Raw genomic sequence first — 23,845 nt, forward strand, 5'->3', positions numbered from 1 at the left:
CATCTTCCGTCACTCCTTGGGCCCCCCTCCCCCTGCTTCCCCTCCCCCCCCCCCTTGCTCTGCCTGTGTCTGGCACTTCCCTGTCTGTGTTTCCTGGTGCTCTGGCCCTTTAAGAGGCAGAGCTGCTTGCTGGGAATACACGTCAGTTTCAGGACTTGCACTCTGAGATCAATGAGGGAGGAAGGAGGGGACTCACTTCTGCCTTCACTTCTCTCTTCCAGGAAGGAAAACAGAAAAAAAGCCCTGAAATCCAGAAACCCAAGAAACAGCAGCAGAAACCTCCGCAGGATCCTGCGCCCCAACTCCCGCAGCAATGTGCCAACTTCTGGGAGTGAGAGGGGGGTGATGGCAGCAGAGATGTGCCCCCCCTGATCAGCGCAGGGGGCTCCGCTCACTCCAGGCCATGTCTTCTGCACAGTTTTGTATTAAGGTAAGTGCCCTCTCCCCTGTGCCTGCCCCCCTGTGTGTTCCCCTGTGCCCTCGCCCCTGTGTACCCCCCTGTGTGTTCCCCTGTGCCCTCGCCCCTGTGTACCCCCCTGTGTGTTCCCCTCTGTGCCCTCACCCGTGTGTTACCCTGTGTTACCCCTGTGCCCTCGCCACCGTGCCTGCCCCCCTGTGTCCTCACCCGTGTGTACCCCCCCTGTGTGTTCCCCTGTGTTCCCCTCTGTGCTTTCACCCGTGTGTTCCCCCTGTGCCCTCACCCATGCGTTCCCCTGTGCCTTCGCCACCGTGCCTGCCCCCCTGTGTCCTCACCCGTGTGTTCCCCCCTGTGCCTTGCCCCTGTGCCCTTACCCTTGTCCCTGTGTGCCCCCTGTATCCTCACCCCTGTGTGCCCCCCTGTGCCAGCTTGGGGACCCCTGGGGTGTCTCCTCTGTGCTAGCTTCCCCTAGTTGTGGTGTGTAATAATCTATGCGCCCTGCTGGGCTGTGGGTTCAGGGTTTACAGACAGAATAAGTCCATGCACTTTCTGTTCCCGTAGACAGTGGGGCATAATGGAACATATTGGGGGTCCCCCCCCCTTCCTGTCGGCTCCTGTGGTCCTATGGCTTATATCTAGACATTGCACGTGTTGTCATCCACAGACAGGAAAACCGGGGTACACGTGTGTGCACCAATGTTCTGGAGGAGTCAGGTTCTCCGGGGTAACAGGTGGGTATTCCTGGTGAGATGGGGCCGGTGTGGTGCTGCCAGGCTCCCCGGTAATGCCTCGCTGGGGCTGATTGCTGCTGTAATCTGCCCACTCAGTGGTGACCCCACTAAGTCTGATGGAGAGCATCGCCCCTTTACATTGTCCGGGTCCAGATTCACAGATTTTCCGCCCCCCTCAGGGCTTTGGTTTTCGGTGGATTTTGACGTTCTCCCTTGCAGAATGCAGGCTGCCGTAACTGTCCGTATTCTGCGGTGTGAGGGTGACGTCGTTCCCATAAACGTCAGGATGCCGGGAATTGCAAATGACCTTCTCTAACTTCTCACCTCCAGTTGTGAAACCCGCGGCACATTACAGCGACTCCGGAGACGCTACTTGTTGATGGTTTCCAGCTAAACGCGGAAATCGAGAATCTGCGTCCGTGAAAGCCGGAGACTCCCTTTCTGCGAGAGTCACGTATTCCTGACACTTATCTCAGCCATAAATATCGTGGAAGGTGCGATGCTCTGCAACTTGTAGTACGGTAGCTGCAGAGCATTTTGATCAAAACCGTCCATGAACTGTTCTCCTGAGCATAGCCCGAGCTTTCCGTGCCTTCTCCGATGCCCGGACCTTTGCCTTTCCTTGGTCTCTGCAACGTTGGAGGCGACATTACACTTCCTGGAAACCGAGGACGACTCTTGCTGGTGCATTAATGGCGGCCACACTGGCGCTACTACGGGAAACAAAAAATGGTCGTGGTCCTATCCGTTGGAATGTGTGGAGGTCTGAGCACGTTCCATCGCCCGACCACAACCGATACACACAGACTTTCCCTCTCACCGAGGTTACGCTTTCCCCGAGTGATGCAGCCGTGTTAATAGTTACCAAGGACACATTATAAACCCGACTGCTGACGTCCGCCGGCGCTGTGTGACCTCACCACCGCCGGAGATACCAACCAACCGTCCTACACTTTAACCCCGTAACTGCTCTGTGGAGAGTGTGCCTGACTGTACATAGGGGCAGTATTATAGTAGTTATATTCTTGTACATAGGGGCAGTATTATAGTAGTTATATTCTTGTATATAGGGGCAGTATTATAGTAGTTATATTCTTGTACATAGGGGCAGTATTATAGTAGTTATATTCCTGTACATAGGGGCAGTATTATAGTAGTTATATTCTTGTACATAGGGGCAGTATTATAGTAGTTATATTCTTGTATATAGGGGGCAGTATTATAGTAGTTATATTCTTGTACATAGGGGGCAGTATTATAGTAGTTATATTCTTGTACATAGGGGCAGTATTATAGTAGTTATATTCTTGTATATAGGGGGCAGTATTATAGTAGTTATATTCTTGTACATAGGGGCAGTATTATAGCAGTTATATTCTTGTATATAGGGGGCAGTATTATAGTAGTTATATTCTTGTACATAGGGGGCAGTATTATAGTAGTTATATTCTTGTATATAGGGGGCAGTATTATAGTAGTTATATTCTTGTACATAGGGGCAGTATTATAGTAGTTATATTCTTGTACATAGGGGCAGTATTATAGTAGTTATATTCTTGTATATAGGGGGCAGTATTATAGTAGTTATATTCTTGTACATAGGGGCAGTATTATAGTAGTTATATTCTTGTATATAGGGGGCAGTATTATAGTAGTTATATTCTTGTACATGGGGGCAGTATTATAGTAGTTATATTCTTGTATATAGGGGCAGTATTATAGTAGTTATATTCTTGTACATAGGGTCAGTATTATAGTAGTTATATTCTTGTATATAGGGGGCAGTATTATAGTAGTTATATTCTTGTATATAGGGGGCAGTATTATAGTAGTTATATTCTTGTATATAGGGGGCAGTATTATAGTAGTTATATTCTTGTACATGGGGCAGTATTATAGTAGTTATATTCTTGTATATAGGGGCAGTATTATAGTAGTTATACTGCCCCTATATACAAGAATATAACTACTATAATACTGCCCCTATATACAAGAATATAACTACTATAATACTGACCCAATGTACAAGAATATAACTACTATAATACTGACCCTATGTACAAGAATATAACTACTATAATACTGCCCCTATGTACAAGAATATTATAGTAGTTATATTCTTGTATATAGGGGCAGTATTATAGTAGTTATATTCTTGTATATAGGGGCAGTATTATAGTAGTTATATTCTTGTATATAGGGGCAGTATTATAGTAGTTATATTCTTGTATATAGGGGCAGTATTATAGTAGTTATATTCTTGTATATAGGGGCAGTATTATAGTAGCTATATTCTTGTATATAGGGGCAGTATTATAGTAGCTATATTCTTGTATATAGGGGCAGTATTATAGTAGTTATATTCTTGTATATAGGGAGCAGTATAATAGTAGTTATATTCTTGTATATAGGGGGCAGTATTATAGTAGTTATATTCTTGTACATAGGGGCAGTATTATAGTAGTTATATTCCTGTACATAGGGGGCGGTATTATAGTAGTTATATTCTTGTACATAGGGGCAGTATTATAGTAGGTATATTCTTGTACATAGGAGGCAGTATTATAGTAGTTATATTCTTGTATATAGGAGCAGTATAATAGTAGTTATATTCTTGTATATAGGGGCAGTATTATAGTAGTTATATTCCTGTACATAGTAGCAGTATTATAGTAGTTATATTCTTGTACATAGGAGGCAGTATTATAGTAGTTATATTCTTGTATTTAGGGGCAGTATTATAGTAGTTATATTCTTGTATATAGGGGGCAGTATTATAATAGTTATATTCTTGTATATAGGGGCAGTATTATAGTAGTTATATTCTTGTATATAGGGGGCAGTATTATAATAGTTATATTCTTGTATATAGGGGCAGTATTATAATAGTTATATTCTTGTATATAGGGGCAGTATTATAGTAGTTATATTCTTGTATATAGGGGGCAGTATTATAATAGTTATATTCTTGTACATAGGGGCAGTAGTATAGTAGTTATATTCTTGTATATAGGGGCAGTATTATAGTAGTTATATTCTTGTATATAGGGGGCAGTATTATAGTAGTTATATTCTTGTACATAGGGGCAGTATTATAGTAGTTATATTCCTGTACATAGGGGGCGGTATTATAGTAGTTATATTCTTGTACATAGGGGCAGTATTATAGTAGGTATATTCTTGTACATAGGGGCAGTATTATAGCAGTTATATTCTTGTACATAGGAGCAGTATTATAGCAGTTATATTCTTGTACATAGGGGCAGTATTATAGTAGTTATATTCTTGTATATAGGGGCAGTATTATAGTAGTTATATTCTTGTATATAGGGGCAGTATTATAGTAGTTATATTCTTGTACATAGGAGCAGTATTATAGCAGTTATATTCTTGTACATAGGAGCAGTATTATAGTAGTTATATTCTTGTATATAGGAGCAGTATTATAGTAGTTATATTCTTGTACATAGGGGGCAGTATTATAGTAGTTATATTCTTGTACATAGGAGCAGTATTATAGTAGTTATATTCTTGTATATAGGGGCAGTATTATAGTAGTTATATTCTTGTATATAGGGGCAGTATTATAGTAGTTATATTCTTGTACATAGGAGCAGTATTATAGTAGTTATATTCTTGTACATAGGGGCAGTATTATAGCAGTTATATTCTTGTACATAGGAGCAGTATTATAGCAGTTATATTCTTGTACATAGGGGCAGTATTATAGTAGTTATATTCTTGTATATAGGGGCAGTATTATAGTAGTTATATTCTTGTATATAGGGGCAGTATTATAGTAGTTATATTCTTGTATATAGGGGCAGTATTATAGTAGTTATATTCTTGTATATAGGGGCAGTATTATAGTAGTTATATTCTTGTACATAGGAGCAGTATTATAGTAGTTATATTCTTGTACATAGGAGCAGTATTATAGCAGTTATATTCTTGTACATAGGGGCAGTATTATAGTAGTTATATTCTTGTATATAGGGGCAGTATTATAGTAGTTATATTCTTGTATATAGGCGCAGTATTATAGTAGTTATATTCTTGTATATAGGAGCAGTATTATAGCAGTTATATTCTTGTACATAGGAGCAGTATTATAGTAGTTATATTCTTGTATATAGGAGCAGTATTATAGTAGTTATATTCTTGTACATAGGGGCAGTATTATAGTAGTTATATTCTTGTACATAGGATCAGTACTATAACACTTGTATGTTTTTGGATTTTTTTTGTTTGATCCCATTAATTCGCCTGTAAGCTCCATTATTATTATTTTAGAATTTCTGTTTTCAGAGTGTTTATTTTATTTTTTGTGGACTTTCTTGGACTCCCTTCACCTGGTTTTCTGCGGGGGGAGGATCTACAGGTGTGATATTTATTGGTCTGCTTAAAAAGAAGAAGAAAAAAAATCCTGTTTGTTTGGGAATTTCCCAATTTTGCCCTGAGCAGGTTTACGTGTTTGATGCCGGAAATCTGTTTCTGTGAACCGTGCGCTGAACATAACAACGTCTCCAGCGTTCATATACATTATATATGGGTGAGACGTCAGTGAAGGGTTAAGCTGGAGCCGATTCTATACATCCCCACTTTGAGATTGCTCCATATTGGTGTTTTCTAGTTAAGAGCCACAAAAATGACCGGCTGCCTATAGCGGTGGATGGTTCTGGCGCATTACACAAACAAATGCAGGCGGATAATCTTATCTGTGCACAAAGTGGAGATGTGTCGTCCCCCTCTAAAATGCCGAAATTAATTTGCTCTTGCTGTCTGCATATACTGTACTTGGTTCTGTGAAATCCGTCCCCCCACCCCCTCGGAGCTGCGCCCCCCCAGAAATGGGAAACCGCTCTTTCTATTCGGTCGCAATAATTTTATAACATGAGTACGATTAGGGAGCTCGTCCTTCTGCCCCTTTAAGGACCGGTCCAGTTCTGTCTGTAGACGTCTTGTGGATCTCGAACTGGTCCAGTTTGGTCTGTAGCCATTTCTTGGATCTTAGACCAGTCTTGTTCTGTATGTAGACCTCTTGTGGATCTCAGACCAGTCCAGTTCTGTATGTAGACCTCTTGTGGATCTCAGACCAGTCCAGTTCTGTATGTAGACCTCTTGTGGATCTCAGACCAGTCCAGTTCTGTCTGTAGACCTCTTGTGGATCTCGGACCGTTCCAGTTCTGTCTGTAGATGTCTCGTGGATCTCAAACTGGTCCAGTTTGGTCTGTAGAAGTCTCTTGGATCTTGGAACAGTCTTGTTCTGTATGTAGACATTTTGTGGATCTCAGACCAGTCCAGTTCTCTAGTGGACCTTGGACTGGTCTTGTTCTGTCTATTGCCGTCTCGTGGATCTGAACTGCTCCAGTTTGGTCAGTAGCCATTTCTTGGATCTCAGACCAGTCTTGTTCTGTCTGGAGACATCTTATGGATCTCAGACCGGTACATTTTTTGGATCTCTAACTGGTCCACTTCTGTCTGTAGCCAGTTCTGTATGCAGACATCTCGTGGATCTCAGACCAGTCTTGTTCTGTCTGTAGCCATCTCGTGGATCTTGGACCGGTCCAGTTCTGTCTGTAGCCATCTCGTGGATCTTGGACCGGTCCAGTTCTGTCTATAGCCATCTCGTGGATCTTGGACAAGTCAAGTTCTGTATGTAGACATCTTGTGGATTTCGGACCAGTCTTGTTCTGTCTGTAGCCGTTTCGTGGATCTCGGACTTGACCAGCTCTGTATGTAGACGTCTTTTGGATCTCAAACTATTCCACTTATGTCTGTAGCCATCTCATGGATCTTGGCCCAGTCCAGTTCTGTTTGTAGACGTCTTGTGGATCTCTATATGGTTCAGTGCTGTATGCAGATATCTTGTGGATCTCGGACTTGACCAGTTCTGTATGTAGACGTCTTTTGGATCTCAAACTGGTCCAGTTTGGTCTGTAGACCTCTCATGGATTTCGCAGTCGGATCTGTGATGTTCATGGCGGTTTGAACGGATCTATGGGTCTGTGTGCCGTCTGATAAAGAATGGTCCTGCTCGATCACATTTCACGCAGGTGTGTGAATGAAGCCTTATAGCACCTGAGTGCTGGGGCAGAGCGTGCGGAGGTGTGCGCTGCCGCTCGCTCCTGAGGTTGCTGCACTCTTCCACGTTGAGTCGTGGACCGTCCGACCAGTTTGGTCGGTTTGTTGACTTCCCTTCTCTATTGGGCCGGATCCAAAGTCTAGGAGACGATCACAGACTCTCCCAAATGTATGGAAAGTCCTTAACCCCTCTAATGCCAGGAGGTTATATACAGCCTGCGCGTTTCGGAGGAGCTTGACCTCTGACGGAGGGGGAATCGCATGTGACGACGTAGAACTGGGAACTTAAAACGAGTGTAGCGATCGGGGGAAAGGAGTCATGAGGAAGAAGGAGACAGAGAAACCGGGAAGGGGAATTATCCGGAGAAGCCACCGCAGGGTGACACAGAGGTGGGAGGGTCACAAGGAGGAGAGAGGCGGCCGGGTGACAGGAAGGAACCGGAGGAAAAACGCCACAAAAAGGGACATGAGGAGACTCGGAGGAGAGTGGAGAAAATGGGTAAGAACAGGTAACTCTAGGAGGGACTGCACTCTCTGGGGAGTGAGGGGTTAAAGGTACTTTTTACAGGGGAGGGGGATTATATCTATGAATGCGAGGTGCACAGTACAACTTCCACTGACACTTCCTCCATCGCCCAATTCTCGCTTCCCTAAAAGGGGTAAACGTGCAGAAGGCAGAAGACCGGGCCGTGTAAAGAGAGCCGGAATATGGAAGTACTGCGGAGCCGAGAGTGGGGCAGAGGGGGGAGCGGAGCCGGGGGGAGAGCCGGAATATGGAAATACCAGGGGCAGAAATGGAAGTACTGCGGAGCCGAGAGTGGGGCAGGTGAGGAGAGCGGAGCGGGGGGAGAGCGGAGCCTGGGCAGAGGGGAGAGCGGAGCGGGGGGAGAGGGATAGACCGGGATGTATGAAGAGAGCCGGAATATGGAAATACCAGGGGCAGAAATGGAAGTACTGCGGAGCCGAGAGTGGGGCAGGTGAGGAGAGCGGAGCCGGGGGAGAGCGGAGCCGGGGCAGAGGGGAGAGCGGAGCGGGGGGAGAGCGGAGCCGGGGCAGAGGGGGGAGCGGAGCGGGGGGAGAGGGATAGACCGGGCTGTATAAAGAGAGCCGGAATATGGAAGTACCAGGGGCAGAAATGGAAGTACTGCGGAGCCGAGAAATGGATCAAAAGAGGGTGTGATAGAGCAGGGCGAGGGGGAGGTGAGATAGCGGGGCAAGGGGGGATGAGAGAGCAGAGCAGGAAGGGAGAGAGTGGGACGGGGGGATGTTGATGAGAGAGCAGCAAAGGAGGAGGGGTTGGTGAGAGAGCGGTGCAGGGGATGGATAGCAATATAGGGGGTGGGAGAGGTGGGGTAGATGGGGGGGGGGGAATGGTGAGAGAGCAGGGCAGGGGTTAAGACCTTGGCAGAGCAGGGGTAGAGTGGGGCAGGGGGAGAGCGCGGATCAGAGAGGAGAGCCAGGTGGAGAGAAGGGGGCAGAAGGAGAGGGGATGGTTCAGGGGCATTGAGGATAGAGGTGGTATAGTGAAGGAGAGACGTTGGGTAGGGGATAGCGGGGGGGGGGGGAAGAGAGAAGGGGACAGGGAAAGAGAAGAGGGAGAGAAGGAAGGAGGAGGGGGAGTGGGAAAGAGATGGGGGGGCTGGGGAAGAGAAGGTGGCAGGGGAGGAGAGTAGTGGAAGGGGTATGAGAAGGTTACAGGAAAAGAGAGGGGGAGAGCAGGTGACCAGGAAAGAGTGGAGGGGAGAGTGGAGAGCAAGGGGAGAGGGGGTGTGACAGGGGGAGAGGGGGTGTGACAGGGGGAGAGGGGGTGTGACAGGGGGAGAGAGGGTGTGACAGGGGGAGAGGGGGAGCGAGAGGTGGGGGGAGCGAGAGGTGGGGGAGCGGGACATATAACGCAACTGAACGAATTCCAACATTTAGGAGGGGAAAGTTCTCGGTGGAAGTTTAGAAATTTCTTAAGACTCTACTGTCATGTCCTACACGGGGGGCACTGCTCTTATGTGCCAGGTGGGTGACAGCAGTGCTGCCAGTGTCGGGTGGGTGACAGCAGTGTCGCCAGTGTCGGGTGGGTGACAGCAGTGTCGCCAGTGTCGGGTGGGTGACAGCAGTGGCGCCAGTGTGAGGTGGGTGACAGCAGTGGCGCCAGTGTGAGGTGGGTGACAGCAGTGGCGCCAGTGTCGGGTGGGTGACAGCAGTGGCGCCAGTGTGAGGTGGGTGACAGCAGTGCCGCCAGTGTCGGGTGGGTGACAGCAGTGCCGCCAGGGCGTGGTGTAGCCAACGGCAAATGTCATTTTTAAGACACCGCAATATACTGTAGATAATAAAGTGGCTCAGCAGACAGTATCACACAGGAGAGGATTAGATACACAGCTCAGCAGACGGTATCACACAGGAGAGGATTAGATACACAGCTCAGCAGACAGCATCACACAGGAGAGGATTAGATACACAGCTCAGCAGACAGTATCACACAGGAGAGGATTAGATACACGGCTCAGCAGACAGTATCACACAGGAGAGGATTAGATACACACCTCAGCAGACAGTATCACACAGGAGAGAATTAGATACATGGCTCAGCAGGCAGTATCACACAGGAGAGGATTAGATGCACAGCAGACAGTATCACACAGGAGAGGATTAGATACACGGCTCAGCTGACAGTATCACACAGGAGAGGATTAGATACACAGCTCAGCAGACAGTATCACACAGGAGAGGATTAGATACACAGCTCAGCAGACAGTATCACACAGGAGAGGATTAGATACACAGCTCAGCAGACAGTATCACACAGGAGAGGATTAGATACACGGCTCAGCAGACGGTATCACATAGGAGAGGATTAGATACACAGCTCAGCAGACAGTATCACACAGGAGAGGATTAGATACACGGCTCAGCAGACAGTATCACACAGGAGAGGATTAGATACACGGCTCAGCAGACAGTATCACACAGGAGAGGATTAGATGCACAGCAGACAGTATCACACAGGAGAGGATTAGATACACGGCTCAGCAGACGGTATCACACAGGAGAGGATTAGATACAGGGCTCGGATGTCCCGGCAGGAGGTTATTTCCATGTATTTGGATGGCTGCCGTGTCTATTTGAATACTGGGCTATGTTCTTATTATACCTTGTGTCCGCAGCGTCGTCCTCCTCATGATGGCGGCCGGTGCCGGTGCCGCTCTCCTCAGTGTGAGGGGATTTCTGTCAGGGCTTCTGAATATCAAATGTACAGAAACCTTGAGGTGTCTCCCGTAGCAACCGCCTGTCTGCAGAGCCCCAGATACTGGAGGTCCGCAGCAACCAATGGGATTCTAGCTGTTATCTCCCAGTGCAGAGGGGATAAGATGTAAACCATGATCTGATTGGTTGCTCTGGGTCCATAGCAACCAGTCAGATTCAAGATTTAATTACAGTTTCTTCTATTGAGGTGTTTTTTTTTTGCGCTCCACATGACAGCCAATGAGATTGCTCCTTTCATGTTTGTCTCTTCTCTTCCACGATGAAACCTGAGATCTGATTGGTTGCTATTGAAAATGCAACTTATGTCCTACTGGCTGTGTCCAAATCTACATTGTGCAAAATGTCTGCCGTTGTCAACAGCAACCGCCGCCGCCATTTACATCTGTTCTTTTCTTTATTACAGCAAGAACACATTTCATACTCTCCTCCAGAAAGCCCTGGGCAAAACTGTGCCGCACCATCCCCCTCCTCTCTCCATGTCTCCGGGCCACGGACCTACAAGATGGAAGAGGATCCCATCAGACTGCCGGCGCACCTACGTAATACCGCTATTATATATGTCTGTGTCACGGGTAGTTGTCAAGAGCAGCGGGGGAGGGGAAGTGACAACTACACTGAGCAAATAGCTCACTACTATAATACTGCCCCTATGTACAGGAATATAACTACTATAATACTGCCCCTATGTACAGGAATATAACTACTATAATACTGCCCCCTATGTACAGGAATATAATTACTATAATACTGCCCCTATGTACAGGAATATAACTACTATAATACTGCCCCCTATGTACAAGAATATAACTACTATAATACTGCCCCTACGTACAAGAATATAACTACTATAATACTGCCCCCTATGTACAGGAATATAACTACTATAATACTGCTCCTATGTACAAGAATATAACTACTATAATACTGCCCCTATGTACAGGAATATAACTACTATAATACTGCTTCTATGTACAAGAATATAACTACTATAATACTGCCCCTATGTACAAGAATATAACTACTATAATACTGACCCTATGTACAGGAATATAACTACTATAATACTGCTCCTATGTACAAGAATATAACTACTATAATACTGCCCACTATATACAGGAATATAACTACTATAACACTGCCCCTATATACAAGAATATAACTACTATAATACTGCCCCTATGTACCAGAATATAACTACTATAATACTGCTCCTATGTACAAGAATATAACTACTATAATACTGCCCACTATATACAGGAATATAACTACTATAACACTGCCCCTATATACAAGAATATAACTACTATAATACTGCCCCTATGTACAAGAATATAACTACTATAATACTGCCCACTATGTACAGGAATATAACTACTATAATACTGCCCCTATCTACAGGAATATAACTACTATAATACTGCCCCCTATGTACAGGAATATAACTACTATAATACTGCCCCCTATGTACAAGACTATAACTACTATAATACTGCCCCTATATACAAGAATATAACTACTATAATACTGCTCCCTATATACAGGAATATAACTACTATAATACTGCCCCTATATACAAGAATATAACTACTATAATACTGCCCCTATGTACAGGAATATAACTACTATAATACTGCCCCTATGTACAGGAATATAACTACTATAATACTGCCCCCTATATACAAGAATATAACTACTATAATACTGCCCCTATGTACAGGAATATAACTACTATAATACTGCCCCTATATACAAGAATATAACTACTATAATACTGCCCCCTATATACAAGAATATAACTACTATAATACTGCCCCCTATATACAAGAATATAACTACTATAATACTGCCCCCTATATACAAGAATATAACTACTATAATACTGCCCCTATATACAAGAATATAACTACTATAATACTGCCCCTATGTACAAGAATACAACTACTATAATACTGCCCCCTATGTACAAGAATATAACTACTATAATACTGCCTCTATATACAAGAATATAACTACTATAATACTGCCCCCTATATACAAGAATATAACTACTATAATACTGCCCCTATATACAAGAATATAACTACTATAATACTGCCCCCTATATACAAGAATATAACTACTATAATACTGCCCCTATGTACAAGAATATAACTACTATAATACTGCCCCCTATGTACAAGAATATAACTACTATAATACTGCCCCCTATGTACAAGAATATAACTACTATAATACTGCTCCTATGTACAAGAATATAACTACTATAATACTGCCCCCTATATACAAGAATATAACTACTATAATACTGCCCCCCTATATACAAGAATATAACTACTATAATACTGCCCCTATATACAAGAATATAACTACTATAATACTGCCCCTATGTACAAGAATATAACTACTATAATACTGCCCCCTATATACAAGAATATAACTACTATAATACTGCCCCTATGTACAAGAATATAACTACTATAATACTGCCCCCTATATACAAGAATATAACTACTATAATACTGCCCCCCTATATACAAGAATATAACTACTATAATACTGCCCCCTATGTACAGGAATATAACTACTATAATACTGCCCCCTATGTACAGGAATATAACTACTATAATACTGCCCCTATGTACAAGAATATAACTACTATAATACTGCCCCCTATGTACAGGAATATAACTACTATAATACTGCCCCCTATGTACAGGAATATAACTACTATAATACTGCCCCCTATGTACAAGAATATAACTACTATAATACTGCCCCTATATACAAGAATATAACTACTATAATACTGCCCCTATGTACAGGAATATAATTACTATAAGGCTATGTGCGTACGTTGCGTACTAGCCCTGCAGATATTTCTGCAGCGATCTGAAGAGCACATGTGCGCTTTAGATCGCTGCAGAAATGTCCGTAGTGAGCGCCGATTCCATGCGCTCTGCCTGCAGCTCCTGCCATAGACAGAGCAGGAGCTGCCGGCAAAGCGCAGGAAAGAAGTGACATGTCACTTCTTTTTGCGCAGCGCTTCGGCAGTAGCCGAAGCGCTGCGCTCTGAGATGCCACGTGCGCACGGCCCCTGCACAATCTCCATAGACTGTGCAGGGGACGCAGGACGCATGCAGTTACGCTGCGCTGCAAAGCGCAGCGTAACTGCATGAATTTACGCAACGTGCGCACATAGCCTCATACTGCTCCTATGTACAGGAATATAACTACTATAATACTGCTCCTATGTACAAAAATCTAACTACTATAATACTGCCCCTATGTACAAGAATATAACTACTATAATACTGCTCCTATGTACAGGAATATAACTACTATAATACTGCCCCCTATGTACAAGAATATAACTACTATAATACTGCCCCCTATGTACAGGAATATAACTACTATAATACTGCTCCTATGTACAAAAATCTAACTACTATAATACTGCCCCTATGTACAAGAATATAACTACTATAATACTGCCCCCTATGTACAAGAATATACCGTAATTACTATAATACTGCCCCCTATATACAAGAATATAACTACTATAATACTGCCCCCTATATACAGGAATATAACTACTATAATACTGCCCCTATGTATAAGATATATGTGATGTTGAGTAGATCTGCGGCTGGGGTTGATGATGGCACCAGCATTGCTCTTGGTGCAGGTCTCGGCCTGACCCCCGCTGTACCCTGCACCCCCGTACACCCCCGTACACACACAGACCCGCGCTGCCCTGTACAGTCATGCAGAAAGCATCCATCGGTTGTATCCGGAGCCTCTCGCAGAGAAGGGGAATTCTGCAGTCACACGTTGCACAATTACATGGGAAGTCTTCTAATACGAAGAATCCGACTTTATTTAACTCCTTATTGTGCAGCTGAAAGAAACGTACTGAGAGATGGCGAGAAGCGCGGAAATGCCGACTACTACCCCATAACTACGAGCTGGGTGTCAGGACCAGGGGGGCGGAGCTGACAACCTCACTCATAATATACAGGCTGGGTGTCAGGACCAGGGGGGCGGAGCTGACAACCTCACTCATAATATACAGGCTGGGTGTCAGGACAGGGGGGCGGAGCTGACAACCTCACTCATAATATACAGGCTGGGTGTCAGGACAGGGGGGCGGAGCTGAGAACCTCACTCATAATATACAGGCTGGGTGTCAGGACCAGGGGGGCGGAGCTGACAACCTCACTCATAATATACAGGCTGGGTGTCAGGACCAGGGGGGCGGAGCTGACAACCTCACTCATAATATACAGGCTGGGTGTCAGGACCAGGGGGGCGGAGCTGACAACCTCACTCATAATATACAGGCTGGGTGTCAGGACCAGGGGGGCGGAGCTGACAACCTCACTCATAATATACAGGCTGGGTGTCAGGACCAGGGGGGCGGAGCTGACAACCTCACTCAATATACAGGCTGGGTGTCAGGACAGGGAGGCGGAGCTGACAACCGCACTCATAATATACAGGTTGGGTGTCAGGACAGGGGGCGGAGCTGACAACCTCACTCAATATACAGGCTGGGTGTCAGGACAGGGGGGCGGAGCTGACAACCTCACTCAATATACAGGCTGGGTGTCAGGACAGGGGGGCGGAGCTGACAACCGCACTCATAATATACAGGCTGGGGGCGGGCCTGACCACCTCCCACTGATAATATTCAGGCTGGGTGTCAGCTCCGGGGGTGGGGCTGACAACCTCTCACTCACACTATACGGCTGGTTGTCGGCAGTAATAGATGATGAGTCCGCACTGTAGCAAAAGGTGTTTATGCCCCCAACCTTCAGCACGTCATTAATTAGAGCAGCCGGCCCTTTAATTGCTGCCGTTTCCCGGTATGATGTGAGACAGGGGTTGCGGTTTTCGGGCACCGGCTGTGTTTCTATAGAGTGCGTGCTCCGGGGACAATCCGCAGAGTGTTTGCATTGTCGGGGGCTCCGCATGGCGCTGATATTTGGGCTTGTCTGTTCAGCATACCCCCTGTCAGGGTTCAGAAACTCGCGATGGTAATGTGAACTAAGCCTTGTCTGGCAACTTTTGGACAATGTTGTTTGGTTGGGTGAATGTATGGGATTTTAGTTGCTTGTGCACTATGTGGCGGTTCTATATGCATTACATTTTATTATTACTTGAGTAGTTATTGCAGGTTTTTGTGGTGCCATTTTATTGAGGACTATATGGAGTTAATTTTCCCACCATGGCGTTATTATTTTGGACACTGTATGACCCCTATGCACTATGTGGTAGTATTTAGTATAGTGTGTGGGTGAGCTGATAAAGCACAGGGTATATTCTTACTTGTGTGTGCTGTGGTGTATGCACCGTTAATACCGCCACCCCCTCCTCTTGTTGTGGGCGCCGCTCCTCCCCTCCTCTTGTTGTGGCTGCTCCTCTCCTCCTCTTGTTGTGGCCGCTCCTCCCCTCCTCTTGTTGTGGCCGCTCCTCCCCTCCTCTTGTTGTGGCTGCTCCTCTCCTCCTCTTGTTGTGGCTGCTCCTCTCCTCCTCTTGTTGTGGCTGCTCCTCTCCTCCTCTTGTTGTGGCTGCTCCTCTCCTCCTCTTGTTGTGGCCGCTCCTCTCCTCCTCCTCTTGTTGTGGCCGCTCCTCTCCTCCTCCTCTTGTTGTGGCCGCTCCTCTCTTCCTCCTCTTGTTGTGGCTGCTCCTCTCCTCCTCTTGTTGTGGCTGCTCCTCTCCTCCTCTTGTTGTGGCCGCTCCTCTCCTCCTCTTGTTGTGGCCGCTCCTCTCCTCCTCTTGTTGTGGCCGCTCCTCTCCTCCTCTTGTTGTGGCTGCTCCTCTCCTCCTCTTGTTGTGGCCGCTCCTCTCCTCCTCTTGTTGTGGCCGCTCCTCTCCTCCTCCTCTTGTTGTGGCTGCTCCTCTCCTCCTCTTGTTGTGGCCGCTCCTCTCCTCCTCTTGTTGTGGCCGCTCCTCTCCTCCTCTTGTTGTGGCCGCTCCTCTCCTCCTCTTGTTGTGGCCGCTCCTCCCCTCCTCTTGTTGTGGCTGCTCCTCTCCTCCTCTTGTTGTGGCCGCTCCTCTCCTCCTCTTGTTGTGGCCGCTCCTCTCCTCCTCTTGTTGTGGCCGCTCCTCCCCTCCTCTTGTTGTGGCTGCTCCTCTCCTCCTCTTGTTGTGGCCGCTCCTCTCCTCCTCCTCTTGTTGTGGCCGCTCCTCTCCTCCTCCTCTTGTTGTGGCTGCTCCTCTCCTCCTCTTGTTGTGGCCGCTCCTCTCCTCCTCCTCTTGTTGTGGCCGCTCCTCTCCTCCTCCTCTTGTTGTGGCCGCTCCTCTCCTCCTCCTCTTGTTGTGGCCGCTCCTCCCCTCCTCTTGTTGTGGCTGCTCCTCTCCTCCTCTTGTTGTGGCCGCTCCTCTCCTCCTCTTGTTGTGGCCGCTGCTCCCCTCCTCTTGTTGTGGCTGCTCCTCTCCTCCTCTTGTTGTGGCCGCTCCTCTCCTCCTCTTGTTGTGGCTGCTCCTCTCCTCCTCTTGTTGTGGCCGCTCCTCTCCTCCTCTTGTTGTGGCCGCTCCTCTCCTCCTCTTGTTGTGGCCGCACCTCTCCTCCTCTTGTTGTGGCCGCTCCTCTCGTCTTCCTGCGGCTTCTTCTTTCTCTTCTTCTTTCTACATGAGGGAAATTTCCTATTTTGGAAGGAATTTGCTGCGTGGGACGATGAGGTTTCCTGCAGCAGACGTCTTGGATGGGACCTGAGTTTCCTAATGGGAATGACGAATGCGATTCACCTCCGGGGACCCTGTGAACCCTGCGGGGATTAACCCCTTCAGGCATTATTACCTGCCCACAGCAGAGTCTGAGCTAAGACTTGTCACAGCTGAGGGTTTGTTACAGTTGCCTCCGGTCCCAACTGAGGGTCTGTTACAGCCAACTCCGGTTATTTTTATTTATATATATATATATATATATATATATATATATATATATATATAATATATTTATACCGTATATATATATATATATATATATATATATATATATATATAATATATTTATACCGTATATATATATATATATATATATATATATATATATATATTTATATTTTATACTATTGCTATTCTGTTTTTGGATCTTGCAGTGCCATTCAGCGGTCATGTGTCCCTTGGGTGCCGTCTAGTGGTCATATCTCCTTTCAGTTCCCATAGTGGTCTTGTGTTAATTCTGTGCTCTCTAGTGGTCGTGTGTCCTCCTCGGCGCCCTCTATTGGTCGTGTGTTCCCACTCGGCTCCCTCTAGTGGTCGTGTGTTCCCTCTAGGGGTCGTGTGTCCCCCTTGGTGCCCTCTAGTGGTCGTGTGTGTTCCTCCTCGGCGCCCTCTAGTGGTTGTGTGTGTGTGTCGTCCCCCCGCCCCTCGGCTCCCTCTAGTGGTCGTGTGTCCTCCTCGGCGCCCTCTAGTGGTCGTGTGTTGCCCCTCGGCGCCCTCTAGTGGTCGTGTGTCCTCCTCGGCGCCCTCTAGTGGTCGTGTGTTGCCCCTCGGCGCCCTCTAGTGGTCGTGTGTCCTCCTCTGCGCCCTCTAGTGGTCGTGTGTTGCCCCTCGGCGCCCTCTAGGGGTCGTGTGTCCCCCTTGGCGCCCTCTAGTGGACGTGTGTGTGTTCCTCCTCGGCGCCCTCTAGTGGTTGTGTGTGTGTCGTCCCCCCGCCCCTCGGCTCCCTCTAGTGGTCGTGTGTCCTCCTCGGCTCCCTCTAGTGGTCGTGTGTCCTCCTCGGCTCCCTCTAGTGGTCGTGTGTTCCTCCCTCGGCTCCCTCTAGTGGTCGTGTGTTCCTCCCTCGGCTCCCTCTAGTGGTCGTGTGTTGCCCCTCGGCGCCCTCTAGTGGTCGTGTGTTGCCCCTCGGCGCCCTCTAGTGGTCGTGTGTTGCCCCTCGGCGCCCTCTAGGGGTCGTGTGTCCCCCTTGGCGCCCTCTAGTGGACGTGTGTGTTCCTCCTCGGCGCCCTCTAGTGGTTGTGTGTGTGTCGTCCCCCCGCCCCTCGGCTCCCTCTAGTGGTCGTGTGTCCTCCTCGGCGCCCTCTAGTGGTCGTGTGTTCCTCCCTCGGCTCCCTCTAGTGGTCGTGTGTTCCTCCTCGGCGCCCTCTAGTGGTCGTGTGTTGCCCCTCGGCGCCCTCTAGTGGTCGTGTGTTGCCCCTCGGCGCCCTCTAGTGGTCGTGTGTTGCCCCTCGGCGCCCTCTAGTGGTCGTGTGTTGCCCCTCGGCGCCCTCTAGTGGTCGTGTGTTGCCCCTCGGCGCCCTCTAGTGGTCATGTGACTCTGGTTAACCAATGTGCAATATTTGGGCTGCAGTAACCTCCGCTCTCTTCTCCAGGTCTCCCGCCGTCTCATTGGTCCCGGGAGGACGTGTCTCAGTGGCTGCGATGGACTGAAAATGAATTCTCTCTGCATCCCATAGAGAGTAATACCTTTGAGATGAACGGTAAAGCCCTCCTGCTCCTCACCAAGGAGGACTTCCGATACCGCTGCCCGCACTCAGGTGATTGGACTGTTACTCAAAGGTGTAAAAGGGGGAAGTGGGGGCATCACAACCAACATGGCTGCCACGGTGGTTGTCACCCAGCTTTCCCAGATTCAGGAATATGTGAGGGCTGTAATGGCGGCCATGTTGGAGGGGGGCGGGGTCACCCAGTGTTTCCAGAACCAGAGGACGATGCAGGGTCTTGTATTTACCATACATTTCCTTTTGAGTGGTGGCGCCCTCCTGAGGCGGTGACTAACGCGTTTTTGTGCCACAGGTGACGTTTTGTACGAGGTTCTGCAGCACATCCTGCGACAGAGGAAACCCCGGCCTCTGCCCCCGTCTGTGTTTCACACTGGAAACTCCATCCACAGCCACCCCGATATCATTCTCCCCCAGAACCACCATGATGGTGAGTGCAGCGCTAGCTTTCTTATCATTCTCCCCCCAGAACCACCATGACGGTGAGTGCAGCGCTAGCTTTCTGTTCATGAAGCAGGAGGCTCAGGATGAGTTATCTTTTTGATTTTTGCCTTCTTTTTTCTCTTCTTTTAGATCAAATTCCGCACCGACCTCCCCCCAGAACGCCCTCTATCATCCACCCGCAGAACACCCCCACAATAGAGCTGCGGCACCGATCCCTCTCACCCCTCTCGTCCAACCATCACCCCTCTCCGGATCTGGAACCCCGTCCGCTACACTCACCCCTCGACAGCAACCTCCGCCGCCCGTCCCCCGCCGACCGCCTCCACCGACTGCAAAGTGACAGCAACCACCACAATCAGGACGCCTACCCCTTGTCTGTGTCGCCTGCCGAAGGCAAACACTGTCCCAGCGATACCGCCCCCAAAGCCAGCAGCCCCCGGCAGGAGAACCCGCGGGTCATCCAGCTCATGCCGAGCCCCATCATGCACCCGCTGCTGCTCAACACGCGCCATCCTGTGGAGTTCAAGCAGCTGCGGATGGGAGCGGACGACGGGCAGCAGCGCGAGACCAAACCCATGAACTTATCGCACCGCGAGGAGCTGGCGTACATGAATCACGTCATGGTGTCCATCTCGCCCCCCGAGGAGCAGACCATACCCATGGGGAGGATAGCGGGTGAGATGGCGCCATCCATAGCCACATATGGGGGCTGCAGTTATAGACCCCCAAGAGCGCTGCTGTCCTGTCATCCTCCAGTGTGTGCACTGACCGGTGGAGCCGCAGTGGACACCCCCAAGAATGTGGGCAGCGGGGGAATCTATGCTGGGGGGGTTACAGATAGCGGGGTCACTCGGGTGCAGCGCTGGGTATAGCGGGGTATTGAGGAGACTGTGAGGGGCTCATGTCCTCCTCCACTTCTCGCCTCCAGACTGCCGGCTGCTCTGGGATTACGTGTATCAGCTCCTGTCCGACGCCAGATATGAGAACTTCATCCGCTGGGAAGATAAGGAGTCCATGGTCTTCCGAATCATGGACCCCAATGGTTTGGCGCGACTTTGGGGCAACCACAAGGTGAGACCCTCTAAACTTCCCCTAGCGACTCCTCACAGCCCTGACTTCTGTCTGTGTCCCCCCCTCCCCCACTAATGACTCTGTCACCCCAATAACAGAACAGAACCAACATGACCTATGAGAAGATGTCACGGGCGCTCCGCCATTACTACAAGCTCAACATCATCCGCAAGGAACCCGGACAAAGGCTGCTCTTCAGGTAACGACGCACCGCCATACAGAGGCACCGAGGCCAAACCAGGGGAGGCCACACAGGGTGATAGTCCACGAGAAATACTGCCACAAGTACACTGGATTACAAGAATATAACTACTATAATACTGCCCCTATGTACAAGAATATAACTACTATAATACTGCCCCTATGTACAAGAATATAACTGCTATAATACTGCCCTCTATGTACAAGAATATAACTACTATAATACTGCCTCCTATATACAAGAATATAACTACTATAATACTGCCCCCTATGTACAAGAATATAACTACTATAATACTGTCCCTATATACAAGAATATAACTACTATAATACTGCCCCCTATATACAAGAATATAACTACTATAATACTGCCCCCTATATACAAGAATATAACTACTATAATACTGCCCCCTATATACAAGAATATAACTACTATAATACTGACCCCTATGTACAAGAATATAACTACTATAATACTGCCCCTATGTACAAGAATATAACTACTATAATACTGCCCCCTATATACAAGAATATAACTACTATAATACTGCCCCCTATATACAAGAATATAACTACTATAATACTGCCCCCTATGTACAAGAATATAACTACTATAATACTGCCCCTATATACAAGAATATAACTACTATAATACTGCCCCTATATACAAGAATATAACTACTATAATACTGCCCCCTATGTACAAGAATATAACGTCTATAATACTGCCCCCTATATACAAGAATATAACTGCTATAATACTGCGCCTATATACAAGAATATAACTACTATAATACTGCTCCCTATATACAAGAATATAACTACTATAATACTGCCCCCTATGTACAAGAATATAACTACTATAATACTGCCCCTATGTACAAGAATATAACTACTATAATACTGCGCCTATATACAAGAATATAACTACTATAATACTGCCCCCTATGTACAGGAATATAACTACTATAATACTGCCCCTATATACAGGAATATAACTACTATAATACTGCCCCCTATGTACAGGGATATAACTGCTATAATACCGCGCTCCATATAAGATGTCTCCGCGGTGTATTAACCGTCTCCTGTGTGTTAGGTTCATGAAGACGCCGGATGAGATTATGAGCGGGAGGACGGATCGTCTGGAGCATCTGGAGTCTCAGGAGCTGGACGAGCAGATGTATCAGGAGGATGATTGCTGACCGGTGATCGCCTGCAGCTTGCGGCTCGGGTTGTGTCTGGGTTCGGGTGTCGCATGGACTGGACTTGTGAATTCTCCTGGCGGCAGCAGTTGGACGCGGCATTTTGCCTCCGCACTACTTTATAATGGACTTCCATGGTTACCGATGGGAGAGAATTGGCATAATACCGCCATATACCGGTACTGTGCGGCGGCATTGTGTGCGCGCGCGTGACTCTCTTTTTTATGTTGTTTATTAATGCAGGACTCCTCATATTTTTGGAAGTATTTGCACTGGAGAAAGACGCCGCGGACGGTGCACTGCGCCTGGGACCGCCACGCAGGGACTGGCTGGATCCTCGCGGCTTTGGGACAAAACTTTCTTCAATCTTTTGTAAAATTTGTAAATTGCACTAATGTCGTCATTTTATGTGTTTGGGTTTTAATTCGCTCTTTGTAGCGGTGATGTCACATGGATGATGTCATCAGCCCCGCCCCGGTGACATCATCGCTTTCCGCCTGCACACGCAGCGTTACGTCCCCGTTTACACTCGGTCACGTCCTCGCAGCAGTTCGGTCTCCAATGCGTGTTTCGTTTTTTTTTTACCTAGAAAAAAACGTTAAGCATCAGAAGTGCGGGTGGATGATTGGCAATGAAGGGGTTAATGTTCTTGGTTGTTTTTATATATTTTTTTTTTTTTGTTTGTTTTATTTCATTTTGAAGTTGATTTATGGTTTATAGAAAAATATGAGACGACCTGATTCCTGGAGGCCACTAAATCAAAAGTGCAAAATCCGTCTGTGTGAGTGTGGTTTGTGACATCACTGAGAACGCTACCACCGTCCATCACCAGAGATCAGCGGTGACATCACTGAGAACATCTCCTATCCATCACCAGAGATCAGCGGTGACATCACTGAGAACTCCACCGCCGTCCATCACCAGAGATCAGCGGTGACATCACTGAGAACACCGCCTATCCATCACCAGAGATCAGCGGTGACATCACTGAGAACACCGCCTATCCATCACCAGAGATCAGCGGTAACATCACTGAGAACACCACCTATCCATCACCAGAGATCAGCGGTGACATCACTGAGAACATCTCCTATCCATCACCAGAGATCAGCGGTGACATCACTGAGAACACCTCCTATCCATCACCAGAGATCAGCGGTGACATCACTGAGAACTCCACCGCCGTCCATCACCAGAGATCAGCGGTGACATCACTGAGAACTCCACCGCCGTCCATCACCAGAGATCAGCGGTGACATCACTGAGAACACCTCCTATCCATCACCAGAGATCAGCGGTGACATCACTGAGAACACCGCCTATCCATCACCAGAGATCAGCGGTGACATCACTGAGAACACCGCCTATCCATCACCAGAGATCAGCGGTGACATCACTGAGAACACCGCCTATCCATCACCAGAGATCAGCGGTGACATCACTGAGAACACCGCCTATCCATCACCAGAGATCAGCGGTGATATCACTGAGAACTCCACCGCCGTCCATCACCAGAGATCAGCGGTGACATCACTGAGAACACCTCCTATCCATCACCAGCGATCAGCGGTGACATCACTGAGAACGCCACCGCCGTCCATCACCAGAGATCAGCGGTGACATTATTGAGAACGCCTCCTATCCATCACCAGAGATCAGCGGTGACATCACTGAGAACGCCACCGCCGTCCATCACCAGAGATCAGCGGTGACATCACTGAGAACACCTCCTATCCATCACCAGAGATCAGCGGTGACATCACTGAGAACACCTCCTATCCATCACCAGAGATCAGCAGTGACATCACTGAGAACACCTCCTATCCATCACCAGAGATCAGCAGTGACATCACTGAGAACACCGCCTATCCATCACCAGAGATCAGCGGTGACATCACTGAGAACGCCTCCTATCCATCACCAGAGATCAGCAGTGACATCACTGAGAACACCTCCTATCCATCACCAGAGATCAGCAGTGACATCACT

General features: G+C 47.6%; 1 protein-coding gene across 3 annotated transcripts; it reads left to right on the forward strand.

Annotated features, from left to right (window-relative positions):
• Window positions 1-138: 138 nt before the first annotated feature.
• Window positions 139-22,630, forward strand: ETV6 (ETS variant transcription factor 6). 3 transcript variants are annotated; one of them, XM_075343548.1, is made up of 8 exons: window positions 139-430; window positions 10,892-11,027; window positions 18,807-18,971; window positions 19,231-19,365; window positions 19,509-20,054; window positions 20,308-20,450; window positions 20,549-20,649; window positions 21,751-22,630. In XM_075343548.1, exons 1-8 carry the CDS (start codon window positions 404-406, stop codon window positions 21,854-21,856), a joined length of 1,359 nt encoding a protein of 452 aa, XP_075199663.1. In that variant the 5' UTR covers window positions 139-403; the 3' UTR covers window positions 21,857-22,630. The 3 variants fall into 3 exon arrangements, with proteins under 3 accessions (XP_075199663.1, XP_075199664.1, XP_075199662.1); XM_075343549.1 differs by lacking the exon at window positions 139-430 and adding an exon at window positions 1,018-1,149; XM_075343547.1 differs by lacking the exon at window positions 139-430 and adding an exon at window positions 7,453-7,732.
• Window positions 22,631-23,845: the final 1,215 nt, after the last annotated feature.

The sequence above is a fragment of the Anomaloglossus baeobatrachus genome, chromosome 4, assembly GCF_048569485.1.
Source record: "Anomaloglossus baeobatrachus isolate aAnoBae1 chromosome 4, aAnoBae1.hap1, whole genome shotgun sequence".
NCBI lineage: Eukaryota > Metazoa > Chordata > Amphibia > Anura > Aromobatidae > Anomaloglossus > Anomaloglossus baeobatrachus.

Coding starts and splice junctions, on each gene's coding strand:
- ETV6 (XM_075343547.1), top strand. CDS start 7,553: ATGAGGAAGAAGGAGACAGAGAAACCGGGAAGGGGAATTATCCGGAGA. Junction 20,055..20,307: donor ACCCATGGGGAGGATAGCGG/GTGAGATGGCGC, acceptor TCTCGCCTCCAG/ACTGCCGGCTGCTCTGGGAT. Junction 20,650..21,750: donor GGACAAAGGCTGCTCTTCAG/GTAACGACGCAC, acceptor CCTGTGTGTTAG/GTTCATGAAGACGCCGGATG.